Raw genomic sequence first — 19258 nt, forward strand, 5'->3', positions numbered from 1 at the left:
CGCTGGTACACGTTACTTAATATTGATTTTGGTGTCATCCAGGATCGCGGATTTTCGGAAAACTTAAGTCCCTGCCCAAAAAGGGTATTTAAATTAGCTTTGTAGCAAAAATGGCACATATACAGCGTATTGAAGTGTATAAGATAGTGTTGTAATACTGCATGTACAAACCAGCCTGATACAAATAGTAGAATTTTGATAGCCCTTGCCCTCGTCCTAGCCATGCATTTGTGTGTTGACAGTCGTAGGAGTTTTGATCGACGTAGCAACAGTAACTAAGCAAGGGGGCTTTGCGAACGTGCGCTGGGACAGCTGATTCGCCAAACAGGCTCGCAGTCTGTGTTCTACCACAGTCCCCGACGTTATTCTCATATCTCTCATGATTCTTTTTTTTTTTTCTAAAGATGAGTTGATTTTGTAACGAGTAACGAAGGTTTCAAGGGAAATGTAGTGGAGTAAAAGTATCAGTTTTATTCGCAAAATGTAGCGAAGTAAAAGTAAAAGTACAGAGAAATATAAGTAGTAAAGTAAAGTACAAATATCCAAAAAAACTACTTAAGTACAGTAACGAAGTATTTCTACTTCGCTACTATACAACACTGCATAATTGGGATGGAGGGATACGATTTAACTAGATCTGTCAGTTAAACGCGTTAATAACAGCGTTAACGCAAACCAATTTTAACGGTGTAAATTTTTTTAACGCGCGATTAACGCAAATTATTATTTCTTTAAAAATAATATATATATTTTTTTGGGCTCAAAACAAAGAAGCAGTAGCCTGACTGCTATGTTCAAGGCATATCTTTGTATGTTCATCGTTTTATTGCATTATAGGCTTTTTTTTTGTACCGTCCTGTTTTGATCAGTATATGCCAATGTTGTTATCAATAAAAAAACATTTGCAAAAGGCAAGCCAATGCACTTCTCCATGTTGATAAGAGCATTAAAATGAGAAAAATTTATGGGACAAAGAATTCAAGGGATGTTTAGCATAGAAAAAAAAATTATGATTAATCGTGAGTTAACTATGGCATTAATGCGATTAATCGTGATTAAATATTTTAATCGCTTGACAGCCCTAGATTTAACACAATAATATCATTAGTTTTAATTGAGTTTATTTGACAATTGCATGGTTGAAACGTAAATTCACAATTAATTGAGCACCAAGGATAACACAAATAAGAGTTATTCCCATTGTGGTCCATGTTGTATTAGTAATAGTAGTTGTTGCTGAAGGTGTTAATTCATGCTTTCCAGACATGGCAAGGATTTACCAACTAGACCAACAGAGTTGAAGCAGAAAAAGGCCACACCAAATGACTCATGTAAAAAGCTTTACATGTTGAAGAACTGTAAGTCTTCTGTAAGGGGTTTGTGCACATTTACTCAGTGTGTGTGTGTGTGTGTGTGTGTGTGTGTGTGTGTGTGTGTGTGTGTGTGTGTGTGTGTGTGTGTGTGTGTGTGTGTGTGTGTGTGTGTGTGTGTGTGTGTGTGTGTGTGTGTGTGCGTGTAAGGCTTTATTAAACGGTACACCCCCTCCCTCACAGTAGGTGGCAGTGATGTCCCTTTTGTTCGTTTTCAATCCAACTGAGCATCCAAAGAAAATGAAGAAGTCGAGGAGGAGGAAAGGATAACTGGAGAGATAAATAATGGCTGAATTTGAAAAAGAGGTTGCTGTCCTGGTTCAAAGAGTTGTAAGGGATATCTCAAATGCATTTAAGAAAAACCCAAATATGTAAGTACCATACACCGTTGAAGATATTATAACTAAATGATGTGGTCGAGTACCAAGTGGCACATTAACGCATGCAAGATGTAGACCAGTCACCTGCACACACCTGAGTGGATCTTATGTTCAAACATCGACCTAGACCATGTAGACAGCAGTCCCTCACTGGTTTCAGACCATTTAGACAGTGGTCCTTGACTGGTTTCATTCAGATCCACACATCGTCGTTATCCCTGCGTTAGTCCAACAGTCCGACTCATAGCATCGGAGAATGCACTTTTTTTAGATGACACCATGCATAAGACGGTGCATTCAGTCTGTGATCAATGTCACTCAATACCTGGTGACAATGTCACTCAATACCTGGTGACAACTTGCCATTTAACCTCTTTGGGGCTTCAATGTAGTCGTATTTCTCTTATTCCAGAGCAAAATTTGTCTACATGTTCCTCTTATTATGATGGTAGATAAGTTGTAGCCTATCATCTGTTGTCTTTATTCGCCGAGGGCTTTATAATGTGACTGCAGGTTGGTCTGCTCAGTACTGCAGCAGAGGAAACACCTGCTCTGAGAAGTAATAAGGGGAGTTGTAATTCGTTGAGTTTGCTCCCATCGTCACCTTCATATGTTTCTAATCGCGTTGATAAGGATTCTCTGATGTGTCGTCGTACACGCAACGTGTACGTTATTGTAGAAAGAAAGTCACTATTTGAAAATTTCAATGATTTGAAATGCCAACATTTCAACTGTTGGCATGTTTTAAACATGGTGTCATATTTTTGGTCTACAGGGCCAAGCAATACTACTACGGTGTTACGATGTTACGGCCAATTTAGCAGTCTTTACTTTGTAACTGCTTTCGATATTATTGAATGTATCCGGTCAATTAGGGCTGCACAATTCTGAAACAATTACTCTCAATTCTTTCTCGCAGAATTGTGATCTGCGTTCTTATTCTATTTTTTTTATTGATGTAGAGCCGAACAGAAGATATGAAAGTAGACCAATTGGTGTATGGAACCGCAACATGTGTATTTGTATCCCTATATCTGTTGATCCATTTACTTTGTGTCTGAATTCCCTTCAGTGATGAAATCGGCATCATTCCTTGTCCAGAACCACGCTACAACCGCAGCCCTATTGTGTTGATTGAGACCAAGCTGGGCTTGGAGAGTTGGTGTGTGAAGTTCCTGCTCCCTTCCCTTCACAGAAAACTGCTTCTCTACCGACAGCGCAAGAACTATCTGGATAGAGAAGGTAAATACAATTACACAAACTAGTTATAAGTCAAATACTTGGCAGTCGGTTTATCATGGCAGTCGGGTTTCTGTCTGACACATATCATCTAAAGTAGCATTCCAGCATGCATCTGATTTATCGAAACAATGCCAATTTGGCATTTAAATCCCAGTGTTACTATATTCATTCCAACTAACTGAGTAAATAAAACAATTAAGGAAGGTAGATGCTATAATTAGATCCTGAAAGATCACCAAAATGCGTCCCAAGAAGTATTTTCTAGTGTGGGCCTAGCTGGCTGTCTGTTCCGCGTCGATTATTCTCTCATTGATTTTAGTAGTTTATTGTTGCTGATTATGCATTGTTTCCAGCATCAGCTATTTTATAGATTATATAACAAAATAGTAACTAGGAGGTTGATGAAAACTACATTTGAATTGTTGTGATTTATAAGATTAAAAAATTCAGCCTCTAACTGACATACTGTTTGCTATGAGCGAAAACAATACGTTTTTGTTTTGCCTCCCCAGCCCTCGTGGATGTCACTGTTACACTTCTGTTACTCAACCCAGATTTTACAACTGCATGGAATATCAGGTATGAATGACCAGTTGCCCGCATATTAAGTGTACAATGCACACTGGAACTTAAAGTGCCGGAAGTGTAATTCCGGCAAAAATTTAACCCAGGGTCTTTTTCGGCATGAAGACCCATAAAATAAGCCGTCAGACACTTTTTTTCGTTGATAATCGAATATAGAGCTTGCCCGGAGGATCGTAACAGACACAATGGCTGGCTTCCATGTTATTGACTAGGGGCAGTGTGAATGCTTCCAAATCTGCATTTTTTTTAACCACTAATATTGCTCAAAATAGCACCAAACCTCTGCAGCAGCATGACTAGAGTCCCTACACTTAAAACAAAGCATCAACAACTTAGTTAAAGGCCCACTATACAACTTTTCTAGCCAAAATTACATTAATTATGCAGGTTGAGAGTTATTCTGATGGTTCTGCAACCATTTCTGGGTCGTTTGGTGGGTGTGGCATTGCCCCATGTCGCCTCTCCAAGGAAAAAGCGCATATGCAACTTGCTCTGTTCGGACCGACACAATCCGGATGTGACGCAGCCGAAGTATCCAATCGCGCCTCGAAAATGTAGTCAGATTGTAGTTTCGAAAATGCTTTACGGCACAGACACACCCCCAAACATGGCACCGGCTAGATATAAACAGCCAGTTGCGAGGCAATTGTTGCATTCATCATGGATCAATCGACTGATAAGGGACCCAAGAGGCGACTGTCGGTGGAACAAAAGAAGAATAAAAATAAGTTGGACCAGAAAAGAGACCAGACACGAGTGAAAGGAGAAATATGCAACTTTTTTGGCTTGATTTACCTTAATATAACAGGCTAAGAGTCATTGCGATGGTTCTATTATACATTTTTGTTCGATTGTTCGTTGTTTCGACTCCCCCTTGCGCATCTTGGCGGAGAAAGAGAATAGGTTTCTGCCGGCGACCCGCCGCCCACTCTCGCGGGAGTCTCGGGTCTCGCGAAGTAACAAATTGCTTTACGGCACAGACCCCCAAACACGGAACCGGCTCGATATAAATACAAGTAACTAAGGGATTGTTACTTTCATCATAGATCAGCCGACTAAAAAGAGACAGAGAAACCCAATGTCGGAGGAACAGAATAAGAGAAAAGGGAGACTGACCGACAGAGAGGCCAGACACGAGTAAACGTTGGGCAAGCTTTTCAGGAATAGCGTGAACAGAAAGGAAAAGAAGTCTGCAAATCAGACGCAGACTTGGCCGTGTTGCTTTTGAAATTGAAAGTACCCTTGGGCGAACTTTGTCTTCACGGTATTCTTGATGTTGATAGTCTCTGTACAAATGTGTTTGCTCAACCATTTTGTAGTGAGCCCTGTAAAAATCTGTTTTCTCAACCGTTTTGTTGCGAGCCCCGTGTGTTTCCTTTCCTTTGTTTCCATGGGTGTTTGCCGTTCGTCTGTCTCGTCCCCCAGATACAGACTGAATCCCCGAATCCAGGTTCTTGTTTATTTAGATTATTATGTTGGCCAACACTCTTACACTGATTGTTCTGTTCAACCTAAAATAAAACAATTATAATCTAGGATATAAATTCTCCCCGTCAACTATAAAAAAGGATGGATTGATGTTTATTGCAATACAAATACACCGTTTTAAAAATGTATAACCTTGTCCGCTCTTCATCTACTTCGGACATGGCTCCACGCATTCGCCGGCTTCTTTGAAAACAAATGCACATGGCTAGCGTCGAAGTGCATGGGGAAGGGTCGTCAACGAGTTGTTACGACAGTGTTGTAAAATATCTACTGCGAAGCTGTAGGGGGCGCTGTGTAGAGAAAAGTGCGTGCCAAACCAAGAAAACAGCGAAGAAATTCCCGATCTTGCATAGTGGGCCTTACCGGTAGGTCCATGATTCCAGGAAGTCCACACAAGTCGATTACCGGCCGTAAATAATTGAATAGAGGCGCTGTCACACCAAATTTGTACCGGTTGCCAAATTTGTACCGGGTACGTCATCCTTACGTAATCCATTCCAAACCTGCCTGGCAACAGATGATCGCGTTGAATGACGTAGGAAGGTTCAAGAACATTCGCAAACTCGTTCATTGAGCGCGACAAGACAGATAACACTTATTTTGCAATTTAGATTAAACAATTAAATGCAATACAAATATAAAGTAAAAACAAGTGTTATCTAGCGATCCGTTATCTGTGTAATGTTATTTCGTCTTTGGCAACATGAGCACGAATGTTTTTCGAAACCTGCTTTATACACTCAGTTTACTAGCTAAATTCGATTAAACAATTACGTACAATACTAATATAAAGTAAAAACAAGTGTTATCTAGCGATCCGTTATCTGTATTATGTTATTTCGTCTTTGGCAACATGAGCGGGAATGAAACCTGCCTGGCAACGGACAACCCCTTCCGTAATCTGTTGTTCGTTGCCTGGCAACGGACAACTGATTACGTACCCGGTACAAATTTGGCAGCCGGTACAAATTTGGTGTGACAGCGCCAACAAATTTAAAACAGCCAAGTATCAAGAGGGGCGATCGTTAAGTTGAATTTGTTGGCGCCTCCATTATATTATTTACAGGGTTTACAAGTTTTGAACTGATTTCAGTGTGAGATTTTGTCGGGGGGGGGGGGGGGGGGGGGTATATTAACAGCTGACTGCATACAAATGTGTCGAGAGACATGGTGACTAATGTAATATAGTAAGCATTATTGGCCCTTAGCACTTATATTCAGAAACAACACTGCCTCAAAAGGCTATTGGCCTAAGCAACACCAGTAGAGGCATATACTTTTCCCTGAAATTGTAAACGTTGCAAACGCGCAAAAATATATATTTATGTTGCATTCAATCCAATGCTTAAAATATATCGGTCGCATTCAGTAGGCCAATGCTGTGGTAAAGTATGACCAAGTGTTTTTTTATGTTCAATAGATAGAACTTTATCAATCCCCTGTAGGAGAAATGTGTTAATGTTTGTCCCTATAAAACAATAATGGTAAAAAAATAAATACAAAACATGACGGTAACTCTTAAGTCAAACCGTCCAATCTGAAGGCTCTACTTAACCTCTCCCCCTTCTCACTTTCACCAATGCAAAGCGAATAAAACTGAGTAGGGGAGGGTGTAGCCTAACTAGTTTGTGAACGACCCAGAGAAACACAACACAAATTCAATGTGAACATGTATGAGGCTTTGTAATAAAATCCAGGACGATTTTGAAATTCCGCCCGGACACATTTTTTGTAAAAGTGTCTCAAAAAGAGGGCATGTCCGGGCTCAAGAGGACGTCTGGTTACCCTACGTACGGGGAACCCATTTGATTCCTACCTGTTCCACTGTTAAATAGCGGCGCAAATTGGTTGGCGCTATACTGTTAATTCCGCTGCGTGAGAAATACGAAGTGCGGCGTGTGAGCGTGTGCATGGGTTGAATTGCGTGTGTCTCACGCCAAATGTGTGAGACTTAAGAGCCGAGTATTTACGGTAGCTTGTTCACACTGTCCTTAGCCATATCATTGAAGCAATTTGGGCTGTTGGCATGCTCTGGGCAAGCTCTATACTCGATTATCAATGAAAAAGTGTCTGGAGGGCTTATTTTATGGGTCTTCATGCCGAAAAAGACCCTGGCTTCAATTTTCGCCGGAATTACACTTTAACCCAATTCTGGAGAGATAATGTCCCTCAAATACTCTGCTAGAAGGAATTTATGCTACTAAATCTGTTTCAAAATGTACAAACTGCACCTCTGCCAAACTCGATAATAGATTTTATTTTTATTTTTTTTTATTTTTTTCTTATTGCTTATGTTTATTTATTTATTTATTTATTTTTTCCACAATGTCTTGTTTTTTAAAAAATGTATGATGACTATATGCTCTGTAAGGTGACCTTGGGTGTCTTGAAAGGCGCCTCTAAATGAAATGTATTATTATTATTATTATTATTATTATAAGGGAAGCCCAACAATTCACAGAGCCCCAAAACTTCAATTCTGTGACCTTGCTATAACATTTCAATATCGCTCTAACACATACTTGCACCTAGTGGTTCAAGGAATTGATTCTCTTTGTTGAGAACAATGTCGCAAGAACGTATAAAAACATTGTTTCATATACATTTTATCAAACAACTGAAAGGGTTTACTGCGCCTAACCCTTGTTTTTGAATATAGTGAGAATATATTTCCAAGCAGTACATGGTATTCAATTAATGATGCCTTGGGTGTTGCAGAAAGGAGCTGCTCCAATGTGGTGTACTTAACCCAGAGAAGGACCTCTACCTTGGCAAGCTTGCCCTTACAAGGTTTCCAAAGAGCCCTGAGACATGGATTCACAGGTATGACCGAACACAACCAAAATATAGTGGAAGGCTGTACAAAAATTGTCTTTCAAATGGCTGTTTTTTCTAGTAAACAGGCTACATTTCAGTTTTTCCGTGCACTGAATTACATTACATTTATTTAGCTGATGCTTTTGTCCAAAAAATCTTTCAATAAGTGCATTCAAAAATGAAGATGCAACCTAAAAATAGCAAGTGCATATAAGTCCTTAAAGCATATTGCTTATTCAAGTGCAATAATATGGAAATATCGAATAAGTGTTCTTATTTTCATTAGTGGAAGATGTGTAGGGAGTGCTCGTTCCACCATTGTGGAGCCAGGACGGCAAACAATCAAGATTTAGTTTTACTGCCGGTGGGGTGCTCTAGTAGTTAGGACTTCTAGTAGTGACCTGTTCTGCAGTCATTGAGTGACGTGATGGACAGGCTGGGGTTTATGGTTTGGCCATGATGTCGATAGTAGGATGGGCCTAAGCCATTGGCAGAACTATAGGCACGTACCAGTGACTTAAATTGGTTTCAGGCAGCCATTGGTAACCATTGGTAACATTGAATCGGCATTAGGGATAATAAAAAAATAAATAACTTAAATTCATTCTAACATTTGAACCCAATCTTCCTTTTCAGACGCTGGGTGATTCTGCAGTTCCTTCAGCAGTGTTGTGCACAAAAGGGCTGTAGGAAGGAGCAGTGTGAGGGCTATCTGTGCCATACTGAAGCCATGGGAAGCAGCCAAAACCTTTGCACGCATCAAGCAAAACTCCTTCACCAAGAGATGAGCGTGTGTTCTGAGGCAGCCGGCCGCTACCCCAGCAATTATAATGCCTGGTCCCATCGTATCTGGGTGCTGCAGCACATAGCAAAAGACAACGTTGAGGTACATGGCGCTTTCTTTTATTTTTTAATGATGAAGTACAATTTCTGATTTTGGTTATCAATTTACCGTAATAGATATATATAGTAGTAGGTAAAATGAAGGAAATCAAGTGTAGTATACGTATCTCATCCAATGGCCTTTTTCCATATGCCCGTTTTGCCACGCCGGTTCAAATCATGCGCTGGTATGCTTTACCAGTTTAAACGCACAGATCTGTCACGAGCCACACTGAGTGGCCAACCTTCAGAGTGGTTCCAAGGCACACCCCACCCTATATATGGAAAAGGTCCCCTAGATAAAGACCCCTAATATACACAAAACGTCCCTTTTGCAATCTTTTAAAATGAAAAATGAAGCTGGATACCTTAAGAAAATGTAGCGTTGGGCATAAATAAAGATTAAACATCTCTTCTTTCCCCACTTCCACCAGGTTTTCCTCGAGGAGTTCTCCTCCATGCGTCGATGGGTTTCTATGCACGTCTCAGACCACAGCGGCTTCCACTATCGGCAGTTCCTGCTTCAGGCACTTTTAACGGAGCTCTGCAAAGCCCCCCACACGTCCACCGCAGCTACCACTCTCGATCAACAAGGCACTACAACGACCAGCCCGAGTGCCCGCCTCACGGAAACCAGGGCGGCATTCGGGTTGGACCCATCCAGTACAGAGAGGCAGCTGGGCGGCGGGACGATAGCACAGCTGTTTGACCTAGAGATGGAGTTCTGTTCAGAGCTCATCCACTCCTACCCCGGCCATGAGGCTCTTTGGTGTCACAGGTACGAACGCTCATGCAAGAGAGCAGGGTTCCATTCAGAATACATTGATGTATTCTAGCATCATCTTCTATCTATCTTGTTGTTTACGAGGAATGGGTTAACCTAGCGATTGTTAGTGCTTGGCACTTGGTTCTATGAACATCCTTACTGTACCGGCAGCCGTATATTTTCTTCTTCTTCTGACAAATGCAATTATTGTAAGTCGCTTTGGGTAAAAGTGTCTGCTAAATGCTCGAAATGTATGTGTAATTATATTCCCTCCTAAGAATCTGCATGGCCTAGCCGTTCTGATGTGTTAGACATTGTGCTAATATTTGACGTTTCTTCACCTCAGGAGGCAGGTGGTCTTTTTGTGGCACAAATGGAGACGGGACCATCCACATTTCCCCTGCAACACCAATGAAGGCAATGGGTTACATTTGAGTATTTCGAAGGATAATGGACAGGCGTTCAGCAGCGTTGAAGGGAGCATCAACGGACTGCCGTGTGGTGATGCCATGGAGGTAGACGGGCCACCAGACCCATGCAATGCCAAGCAACTCAAGGGAGGTCCTCTGATGTCCGGCTCTCTGGCCCTCACAGCTGAGCACAGCTTTGTTTCCATTCTACTTGATGACTGTGGCCACTCGGAGCAGAGACGCTTTGCCCTCGCATACAGGAAGTGGTTGGGGAATATCAGTCGTCAGTAGTCTTGAAAAACAGTTAACACCGACCCCTCCAGGTTCTTTAAAATATATCTTTAGACACAGATTAAATGTACTCTATACTTTGGTGCTTCCCTCTTTCCATATGATGATAAATAAAGGGATGACCCTAAATAGGTATTTTCTTTGATATTTCTAGTCGAAGTCACTTTCCCACCATCACACCGTACTGGAACCTATGGTCATGCTTTATCACGTGTTTGCCACTTCCAACTAAATGCCGGGTTGTTGGTTTTAGCTCTGGGTCTGCACTAGGAACTAAGTATAACCAATAATGCCACATTGGTGGAGCTATGCAAAACTATTCAACACTTGTCAGGAGTCCTACGTTACAATATGACACAACCAGTTTTTAAACACCACAACAATATTGGTTCACGTGAGAAAGTTCCTCCCATGGATGAATAAAGTATGTGTCTTCTGTTTAAAAAGCTCATATTGTCAATATTCCATGTGATGATAATAAAAATATAAATGAAATGGTTCTCATTGGGGTAAAGGAACTTAATGCGACCGTACTATGATAAGTAAAAGGGTGTGAGTTTATGAAGAATCAAATTAGCTCAGTACAGGGGAACCTTCTCGTTACCAGAAGAGCTAATAGACTTGTTAAATATTGAGTGAAGAAATATGGTCAGAGTAAATTGGCCATGACCATTTAGGCCAGAAAGATGATAATTATTTTACCATTAACTGGCATTTCATTATCGATGATTGTAGATTATGGTTAATGGATACAAGATTTTCAGTTTGGTCATTCTTTCTAGACGATCGGCTGTGTTAGCGGAGCCCCATGTTGGTCAGCCTGGACCATCTCCGCAACTCATGAGGGAATCTGAACAGATCACAGCAGAAAAACGCATCAGAGGCAGAATTTAAAAACGGACACCAATTTCAGGAAATCAGACAACACGTGCACCACAGACACACACTCAGTCTATTTATATTTGGTAATGTTCTCACTACTTGTTTTAGTATGTTTGATTAACTTGTATTTTTAAATTGACATGGAAATTTAGTTTTGATTCTACTTATAAAAGACCCGAACTATTTTGGCAGTGTATCTGTTTAGCTGATCTAGCCAGCCTCCCAGACGTGAGGGATATGACAGGTGAGTCTCCTCTGGATGGAGTCCCAGGTGAAGTTCTGATGGCCCAGCAGCTCTGAGCTTGTGGCCTTGCAATCTGGGTTCATTGGGAGAGATGTCTGATACAAAAGGAGAACAATTGATCCTTCGAACAACACTTGGTTGGATCTGAAACTACAGCTGTCTGAGTAGCACCACACTGATTCATCTGGCAACTTCGTGTTCGAAGGCTGTTCCTGGATACTTGAAAAAAATCAAATGACAGAAACTTCCTTCAATCACTAGGACAATCAATCGCCATGACGATAATATCAAGATAATCATCTTCCTCATTACCAACATCATCATGAACTAGTAATTAATATAACTGAGAGAAGGGGAAATACCCTTTTCCAAATGTATATAGTTTTATCAAAGAATGTGAAGCCTGTAATGAACGATGTGGACTTGGCCGATGTTTATTGTGCACTCAATGCCCCACACATGACACCGGAAGTTAAAAGTAAAAGATTGTACTCGGCAATAAAGGCATGGCATACTCTTTTTAAAAAAAACATGCATGCTTAGATTTGTGTCTGGAGCAGTGCGTTCCATTGAGGATACTCAGTTTGGGTAGAAGCAGTCTCCTGTCAGAGCCTCAGGGGACAGGTACCACTGCGGGCCAACCAACAGAGTCAGGTATTTGCGTCCACCACTCGGCTGACGCCCAGGTCCACCACCTGGACACCAGCAGGGTGTCAGATTTCATGTCCCGATGGAGGACCTGTTAAAATAAAAAACCGTACTCAACAAAATAATCACACAATGCTTAATAGGCTACCGTGCACTGGGTCTGTAGTGGTCTAAAAATAAGAGTAACTTATTCACAAGCCATAACCACAAACGGACAAACTAACCCCCTCAGTCAAATAAATAAGTAATAATTATATAATAAATAATATATAGATATTATAATCCTAATAATCATAACTTATTATAAAAAATCACCTTTAAAGAACTGCATTTAAACAAAATGCTTCTACAGTAAGCTGTATACATATATATATATATATATATATATATATACATATATTATATATGTATATATATATATATATATATATATATATATATATATACATATATTATATATATACATATATATTTATATATATGACTGGAGATAGGATAGGTTAATTCACTTGAGGTGGTAAACAGTCTGGTTATGTTTTCTCTTGCCAGAAGGACTATCTAGAAGGACTAAGCTACTTTGAGATTCCCCTGGAATTCGTTTGTTTCTAGTGTAAAGCAAGCAAAATAATAAATAAATGAAAAAGCAAGTTCATATCTTTTTTTTTATATACGTTTCGGAGTTAATTAAATAATATCTGGGGCTTTAGCCCCGAATGAAGCAGCCTAGTGACACCACTGCTTATGCCTACTGTCTTTATTCAGCCTATTATTGGTGGTGGATATTAAAATAAAGAAAAGCTGATGCCATTTCCCCAGGGCTGCAAAAAGATTATCAACTATCTTCAGCATGAAATATCGTTCCCAATATCCCTGATGTATATGGTTATCAGCACCTGAGGTCCCAGTGCAGATCCCTCTGGCACCCCCTTCTAGACAGATAGTATACATGTAGTTATGCCATCAAATTGCACACATTGCTTTCCTTCTGTAAAATAGGATCTGAAAAGAAAAAGCCGGCTCGGGAAAACCAATATTGGCTTGCCTCATTAATGAGATATCGTGGTTGACGATAAGCCAGTATCAAAGTGTGCTGTATCTTGTCGACAGATTCCAGCAACTGGTGCTGTGTTTCTTACTAACACCTGTTTAAAAAACGGATGAAATACTTTTACAAAAATAATTATCTAAGATTTGCCACAATGCTGTCTACAATCTTAGCTAGAACTGCAAACATAAAAATGAGGCATTAGTTGTTCAAATGGTTCTTCATACTATTCAGTCCCCTCCCCAAAAAAGCAGACGATGAGCAGATTTCCAATCACTTTATTCCACTGAATCTACTAGTAAAATTAAGTTAGTTAAGTCTGCAGGAGTTCTGCTGTAAAATAATTCAAACTGTAGAACCTATACACATATCCATATCGTGGAGTGTATGGACGTCCTCAAGGCAGGCCAATGGTTATAAGCTTTGCTGTTATGGATTGGGCCTCATTCTCTTCGAGTCCCCGGATTCTCCCTGCTTTTCTCTCTTCTTTTTACCTTCTTCTTCTCTAAATTGGTTCCTGTTGAAGAACAAAAAACCATCAGTCCTAAATTATCAAGAGACAAAGTTCCTTATGACATTATTTACATCTTATGATTATGAATATGATCCGAATGACTTCAAATAAAAAATGTAATTACCGTGAAGAATGCATAATCTAATATCCAGTCCAATACCTAGATAGCCAATGGTTTAAAGTCTATATCTGTCTGAAATGTATGCATTGGAATTTGTACACATTTTCAATCTAGTCTTAGCATTACCATATTTTTATCATACAAGATGTTCTAAACATTTTATATTATCTTAAGTCTTTTATTTAATAACATTTTATATTGATTAGATATAAGATTAAATGTTTTATGAGACATTATACAAGCTAGATAGATATGTAGACTGGATCCCACCTCGACTGCCATCGCCTCCCACTGTTCCACACGCGGCCAAACGACGGCAGCCAGTCTGCGTTGGTCTGGGAGCTGTGGTCAAAGTTAGCTCCCACTCGGTTAGGAGGAAGCTTCTTAACCTTCTCCTGCTCTTCTGGAAACACAAACACAAGGTATTACAGAAACTTCTCCCGAAACACAAAGTTCAAGGTATGACAGGAACTCTTCAATGAAAAACTGTCTTCCAGATATTTTAGCCGTTGTGGAATAGCGGCCAGGGCATTAGGATTAGCAGAGCCGGGAAAACACACTCTGCTCATAACAGGGACAATTCCCGGACGGGGTTAGGATGAGTAAGGGTAGTAGGATTTGGGTTAACATCTCTTACTGTGCTTGAGGAAGTCTTGGAGGCTTGGGCCGACCTCTGCTCCTTCTGAACCCTCCTTTAGTGGATCACTTTGAAGCCATGGGGGGAGGGCCCCTATAAAGACAGTTTATAAATAGATAAACTCGTTCAGACAGGTTCTAGCAGATATGGTTATCGGGCCACACACAACTGTTGATTGACTATGGGGCAGAATCAATACGATGACTCTACAGAGGAGCGCTCTATGGGAGCATCGTTAAAGCCTCTTCATAAACAACCAGGATGGCTGCCCCTGATGTGTCACACAGTTCTTTGCTCTGACTGGTTGTAGGTCTTTCCAATTGCGTCCAGAGGCATTTTGGTCTTTGCCCCTTGTAAAATCGAAAATCGACCACATTTGCAAAGTGGTCGAGTCCAACACACACACACACACACACACACACACACACACAGTTTAACTGTACTAGGTGTCTATTTGGACATGTGAAATTGTTAACAATAGCACTCTGAACATAAGGCTCACTGCTGCATTCTGCATCATGTGCAGAGGAAACGTAGTGCACACTGGTAGTTGTGCAGTCTACAATAATGTAATACTTTACTATCCAGACTAAATTATCCAGATATTGCAGACAAGACGGCTCCAGCTCATTCAGGAGCCTGAACTGGTCCAAGTTTGCCTAGGAGTGGGTGATCTTATTTGGTCAGTGGGCGTGAGATGTAGGACAGTATTCTGATTGCATTTCAGTTTTCAATACATTTTATTCTTCAATGTGAACTTTATATAATTTACTTGTGTATAAAATTTACTATAGTAATACAATTTAATCATACAGTAAGAAATTAGAAAGCAAACACGTTTCAAGCATTTGCTCAAATGCATAAAAAACATTTGCCATTGTTACACAAGGTTTGTTACCTGTGTGAACATTTCCATCGTTTGAAGGATCCTGTGAGAAAAAAAAGTTCTGGTTATGTCAGGCTTGCAGATATCTGCCAAAATAACACTCTCAACCTGTTACCCATCATTGTACTGTGCTGTATTTCTCTACAAATATGAATTCATATTTATTCACAAGTTCTATTCATACTAATACATGTTCCATAAACCCTCCAGCATTTGATTGATTGTGTCTTGCTGAAGGACCAAATTACTTTCAGACCATGTTTTTTCCACCCCGACCCTAACTTCTGCTCTAAATAAATATATTTTATACCACCAAACTCCTTGACTTAATATGCTTGGACCCATCTCTAAACCCATCACATGTTCTTTGGAAAGATGTGCTGGATCTTATTTCACAAACTAAACTCATTTGAAAAACCTCCTCAGCCAAAGTCAATGTCCATCTACCTGATGACCAATGAACGTCAGGCCTTTCCCTGGTCCCACCCCATCAGCCTTTGCTTTAACCCAGCTGGGCCCGGCGCGCTCCTTTGATCCCAGAGGTCTAGCGGACAGAAACAAACACAGCATTTGAACTGCTCAGGGGTATAATCAGTGGACATCATTCAGCTAGGCTAATTAATTACTCTAGAGGTGATGCGTTAACAAGACTACCAGTAGTATACAAGTATAGAGGCAATATGTTAAACCAGACTGTTTTCTTGGTCACTGCAATGTATTAACCACCTAGCGTAGTCTTACCTAGCAGCCTCCTCCACAGGCGTCCCTTGACTCGGACCTCCGTTCGACAGCTCCTGCTCAACCTCAGGCTGATGTGTGTGTTCAGGAATTATCAACAGGACGCAAAGATGTACGTATATACACACACACACATACGCACGCTTTATAATTGAATACATTATTCAATATTCTACTACTGAGAAAATGGTGTCTTCAAAACTGGAGTTGGTTGCAGGGCGCTACAGTCTGCCGCAGCCCACTTCTACTAGCTCAGAATGGGTTTAATGCAGAGAATGAGTTAACCCTTTGGGATAAGTAAAGTATATTTTGTTCTCCTTCAAATCCATTGAAAATTTGCTCTGATAATCTAACCCGCTACAGCTAGAGTTACCGAGGTAAACAGGTGCAAACCACAAAGAAACTAATCTGAACAAGTTTGGGACAGATACTGGGATGGATACTGCCATGGTAACCATGGGGACAAACCTCTGTAAAGGACTGAAGAACCTCCAGGCGATGCCTCTCCTGGCACTGGATCATATGTGTATGCTGTAGGACAAATAAGTACATTATTATTATTATTGTTATTATTATCATAACCCATAACCAAAAATAAATAAAAACTGTCTCTCTAAAATCTTAGCTAGAACTTCAACAATCAGGTGGCACTTTTCTCAGAAAAGCCGAACATCAGCAGATATCCAATCAAAATTTCCCATTTTATCTTTAAAATTGAGATAGTGAAGTTAAGTCTGCAGGAATTCTGTGTAAAACTACTTGAAACGTATCACTTATCTATAGATTTATGATTACATATAAAGATGTAATACCGTCAAAGATGTAAAACTGCTGTCGGAGGGCGGGATTTTAGCAGGGCACAAAATAGTCACTGTGACGTGTTGGATTGTTATTTTAATGATGCCATGAATTTCCTCCCATCTCCGTGCCCTTGTGGGGCCTCTTACAAATGGGCATAATCCCTCACAGGCTCAGCAAGTCTAGCCTCAAACTGGTTAGAAATAAACAGAATAGGCCGCAATACAAATATGTATTTTGGGCGTGAAGGTTGGGTTACCCTAAACTGCCTCGTAGTTCTTGTGTATGGAGTAACAGCTCAGAGGAAGACAATCTCTCTGGCCAGGGTTAAGCGAGCATTGAAACAGGAATTTATCTACCGACTCGCCAATGGACTGAAAGGATCATGCTTGAGAAATAGAGCATATTACCTGTAGAAGGACTGTATCCTCCTTCTCCACATAAGAGGCCAACGCTTTGTCCACCTCCGCTTTAAATCTTAACAGGAAGGGTAGATGTTGAATAAAGAAAAGTCCCACACACCTTAAGCCACAGAACAGATAAATCTATACCTGTCAGTGGCCTCGGTTGTGATGAGGACCTTATCCATAAGTTTAGGATCGGCCTTGTACTCCCACCAAAACCTCTGGGTGTTCTTCTTGTGTTCGGGTCTGAAAAAAAAAGAAATGCAAAGAAATGTAAAACGTATGGATAATGACCGTAGAAAGCGTTTGGGAAAGCCTTGGGATAAAACATCTCTCACGTAGCCATGTGCTCCAACAAGCCCCCGTGTAAAACAACCACGTTGCCGTCGGTGACGTTTCTCTCCATTTCAATTCCACAACAGTAACACCAGAAGGTCCCTCCATGCTTAGTCCCATCAAACCTCTCCACCTGGGGGGTCTTAATCGTTCGTCTGGCCTCCTTCACCTAGAACCCAATGAATTGCATGAGTACACACACAGACACAGATACACACACACACACACACACACACCTCAAGAGATTAACTTTATTTAGACCGGTCGTTTCCAGGTGTTTGTATGTCCTCATATTAGTAGGATGCCAGTCATGTTATCTCATTGGGCACTTTATTAGATAGACCTGCTGGTTAATGAATATAAATCAATCAGCCAATGATGTGGTAGAAACGCAATACATGAAAGGAGGATTCAGACATGGTAAAGACTAGATGGACTTGTTGTTCGCACCATATATTATAATGGGAAAGGAATGTGATCTAAAGTGCTGCTAAATGACTGTGGAGTTGTTGAGAGAATGGGCTGGGGTGGTTTCAGCATCTCAGAAAATCGAAGAGAAAAGAGGTCAGAGATGACGGCCAGGTTCCAGCCAACTGGGAGTCAAAGGGAACTTTAATAACAGAAGACCCTCACACCAGGTTCTCCTGTCAGTTACCCAGAGGGGACTGAGAATACAGCAGCCACAGCCTCACCACAACAAGACACTCCGTAGGAGACTGGAGGAACCCATCTCCTGGCCTGGTCTGACACATTTAGACTGGAGAGCCCAGTCTCCTGGCATGGTCTGACACATCAAGACTGGAGAGAAAGCTCTCCTGGCCTGGTCCGACACATCGAGACTGGAAAGACCCTTCTCCTAGCATGGTCTGACAGATGAAGAATCCTAAAGGGCGGCATGTTGCCCTTTTTATGTTCTTTTCCATTGCTCACAGTGAGTTCAGTGGAACTGACTGGAAGCTTATTGGGCTCTTGTAGGGAATGTTGCCCTTTTTAGCCCACCTTAACTATTAGTACTATTGCTTGGGTATAGATTTTGGTATTAATCTATCTTTGCTAATTGTCACTGCACAGATAGAGTTGGTTCATCCAGAGCAGAGACTACTTCTTCTGTGAGGGAGTTCCATGAGTCTCTGTTGGCGAACTGTGGGCTCGTTGTGCTGGTCTGCACTGCAGTATCTTTTCTCCAGTTTCTGGCTATGTCCGCGGGTTTTTCGCGGTACAGCTAGTCCTACATGGTTTGGAGTGTCCACTTTGCCGGTCAGGATCTTGTACGTCTCAATCATGTCCCCACGGCTACGCCTGTATAATAGGGACGGCAGATTCAGCGATCTGATCCTCTACCATAGGGTTGGTTCCTCAGTTCTGGTATCAGCTTGCTAGCTCTTCGCTGTACTCTCTCCAGATTGTCTAGATCTGCAGGCAGCCTTGCCAGACCGACACTGCATGCTCAAGGTGGAATTGTTTGGAATCGTTTTACCTTCTCTATGAATTTGAGGATCACAACTTTCAGTCGGCTTTGGTGGCTCTTCCCGAAGATGTGTTTCTTTCCACAGAAGAATGTCTGTCTGCATACGGCGCAGTGAAATGCACCCATTATGGCAATCTATTTGGTTTACAAGATTACATGGCCTATTTTTTTTAAACTGAAATGACCCTTGTTCAAACATACAATTATATTTGATAAAACATATGTAAGCGCACGAAGCGATCAGATAACGACGAGCCACAATAAGCAATCATCCGCCGGACAGTTTATAGCGTAACACCAAAACAT

General features: G+C 41.0%; 2 protein-coding genes across 3 annotated transcripts; one reads left to right on the forward strand and one right to left on the reverse strand.

The window, feature by feature from the left end:
* The first annotated feature begins 1557 nt into the window (after window positions 1-1557).
* On the forward strand, window positions 1558-10731 carry ptar1 (protein prenyltransferase alpha subunit repeat containing 1). Its single transcript, XM_060065744.1, has 7 exons — window positions 1558-1741; window positions 2823-2992; window positions 3505-3571; window positions 7784-7888; window positions 8519-8768; window positions 9199-9542; window positions 9877-10731. The coding sequence occupies exons 1-7, from the start codon at window positions 1656-1658 to the stop codon at window positions 10229-10231; spliced, it is 1377 nt and encodes a 458-aa protein (XP_059921727.1). The 5' UTR covers window positions 1558-1655; the 3' UTR covers window positions 10232-10731.
* Window positions 10732-13312: 2581 nt separating this feature from the next.
* Window positions 13313-19256, reverse strand: cenatac (centrosomal AT-AC splicing factor). 2 transcript variants are annotated; one of them, XM_060065745.1, is made up of 11 exons: window positions 18962-19256; window positions 17487-17653; window positions 17296-17394; window positions 17155-17221; window positions 16415-16477; window positions 15950-16017; window positions 15656-15752; window positions 15221-15251; window positions 14323-14415; window positions 13956-14088; window positions 13313-13567 (listed from the first exon to the last, which is right to left on the reverse strand). In XM_060065745.1, the coding sequence occupies exons 1-11, from the start codon at window positions 19076-19078 to the stop codon at window positions 13480-13482; spliced, it is 1023 nt and encodes a 340-aa protein (XP_059921728.1). In that variant the 5' UTR covers window positions 19079-19256; the 3' UTR covers window positions 13313-13479. The 2 variants fall into 2 exon arrangements, with proteins under 2 accessions (XP_059921728.1, XP_059921729.1); XM_060065746.1 differs by lacking the exon at window positions 18962-19256 and adding an exon at window positions 18177-18571.
* Window positions 19257-19258: the final 2 nt, after the last annotated feature.

The sequence above is a fragment of the Gadus macrocephalus genome, chromosome 11 (assembly GCF_031168955.1).
Source record: "Gadus macrocephalus chromosome 11, ASM3116895v1".
Lineage (NCBI taxonomy): Eukaryota > Metazoa > Chordata > Actinopteri > Gadiformes > Gadidae > Gadus > Gadus macrocephalus.

Coding starts and splice junctions, on each gene's coding strand:
- ptar1 (XM_060065744.1), top strand. CDS start 1,656: ATGGCTGAATTTGAAAAAGAGGTTGCTGTCCTGGTTCAAAGAGTTGTA. Junction 2,993..3,504: donor GAACTATCTGGATAGAGAAG/GTAAATACAATT, acceptor TTGCCTCCCCAG/CCCTCGTGGATGTCACTGTT. Junction 9,543..9,876: donor GAGGCTCTTTGGTGTCACAG/GTACGAACGCTC, acceptor TCTTCACCTCAG/GAGGCAGGTGGTCTTTTTGT.
- cenatac (XM_060065745.1), bottom strand. CDS start 19,078: ATGGGTGCATTTCACTGCGCCGTATGCAGACAGACATTCTTCTGTGGA. Junction 17,395..17,486: donor TTGTTGGAGCACATGGCTAC/GTGAGAGATGTT, acceptor TTTTTTTTTCAG/ACCCGAACACAAGAAGAACA. Junction 15,753..15,949: donor CCTGTGGAGGAGGCTGCTAG/GTAAGACTACGC, acceptor TCTGTCCGCTAG/ACCTCTGGGATCAAAGGAGC.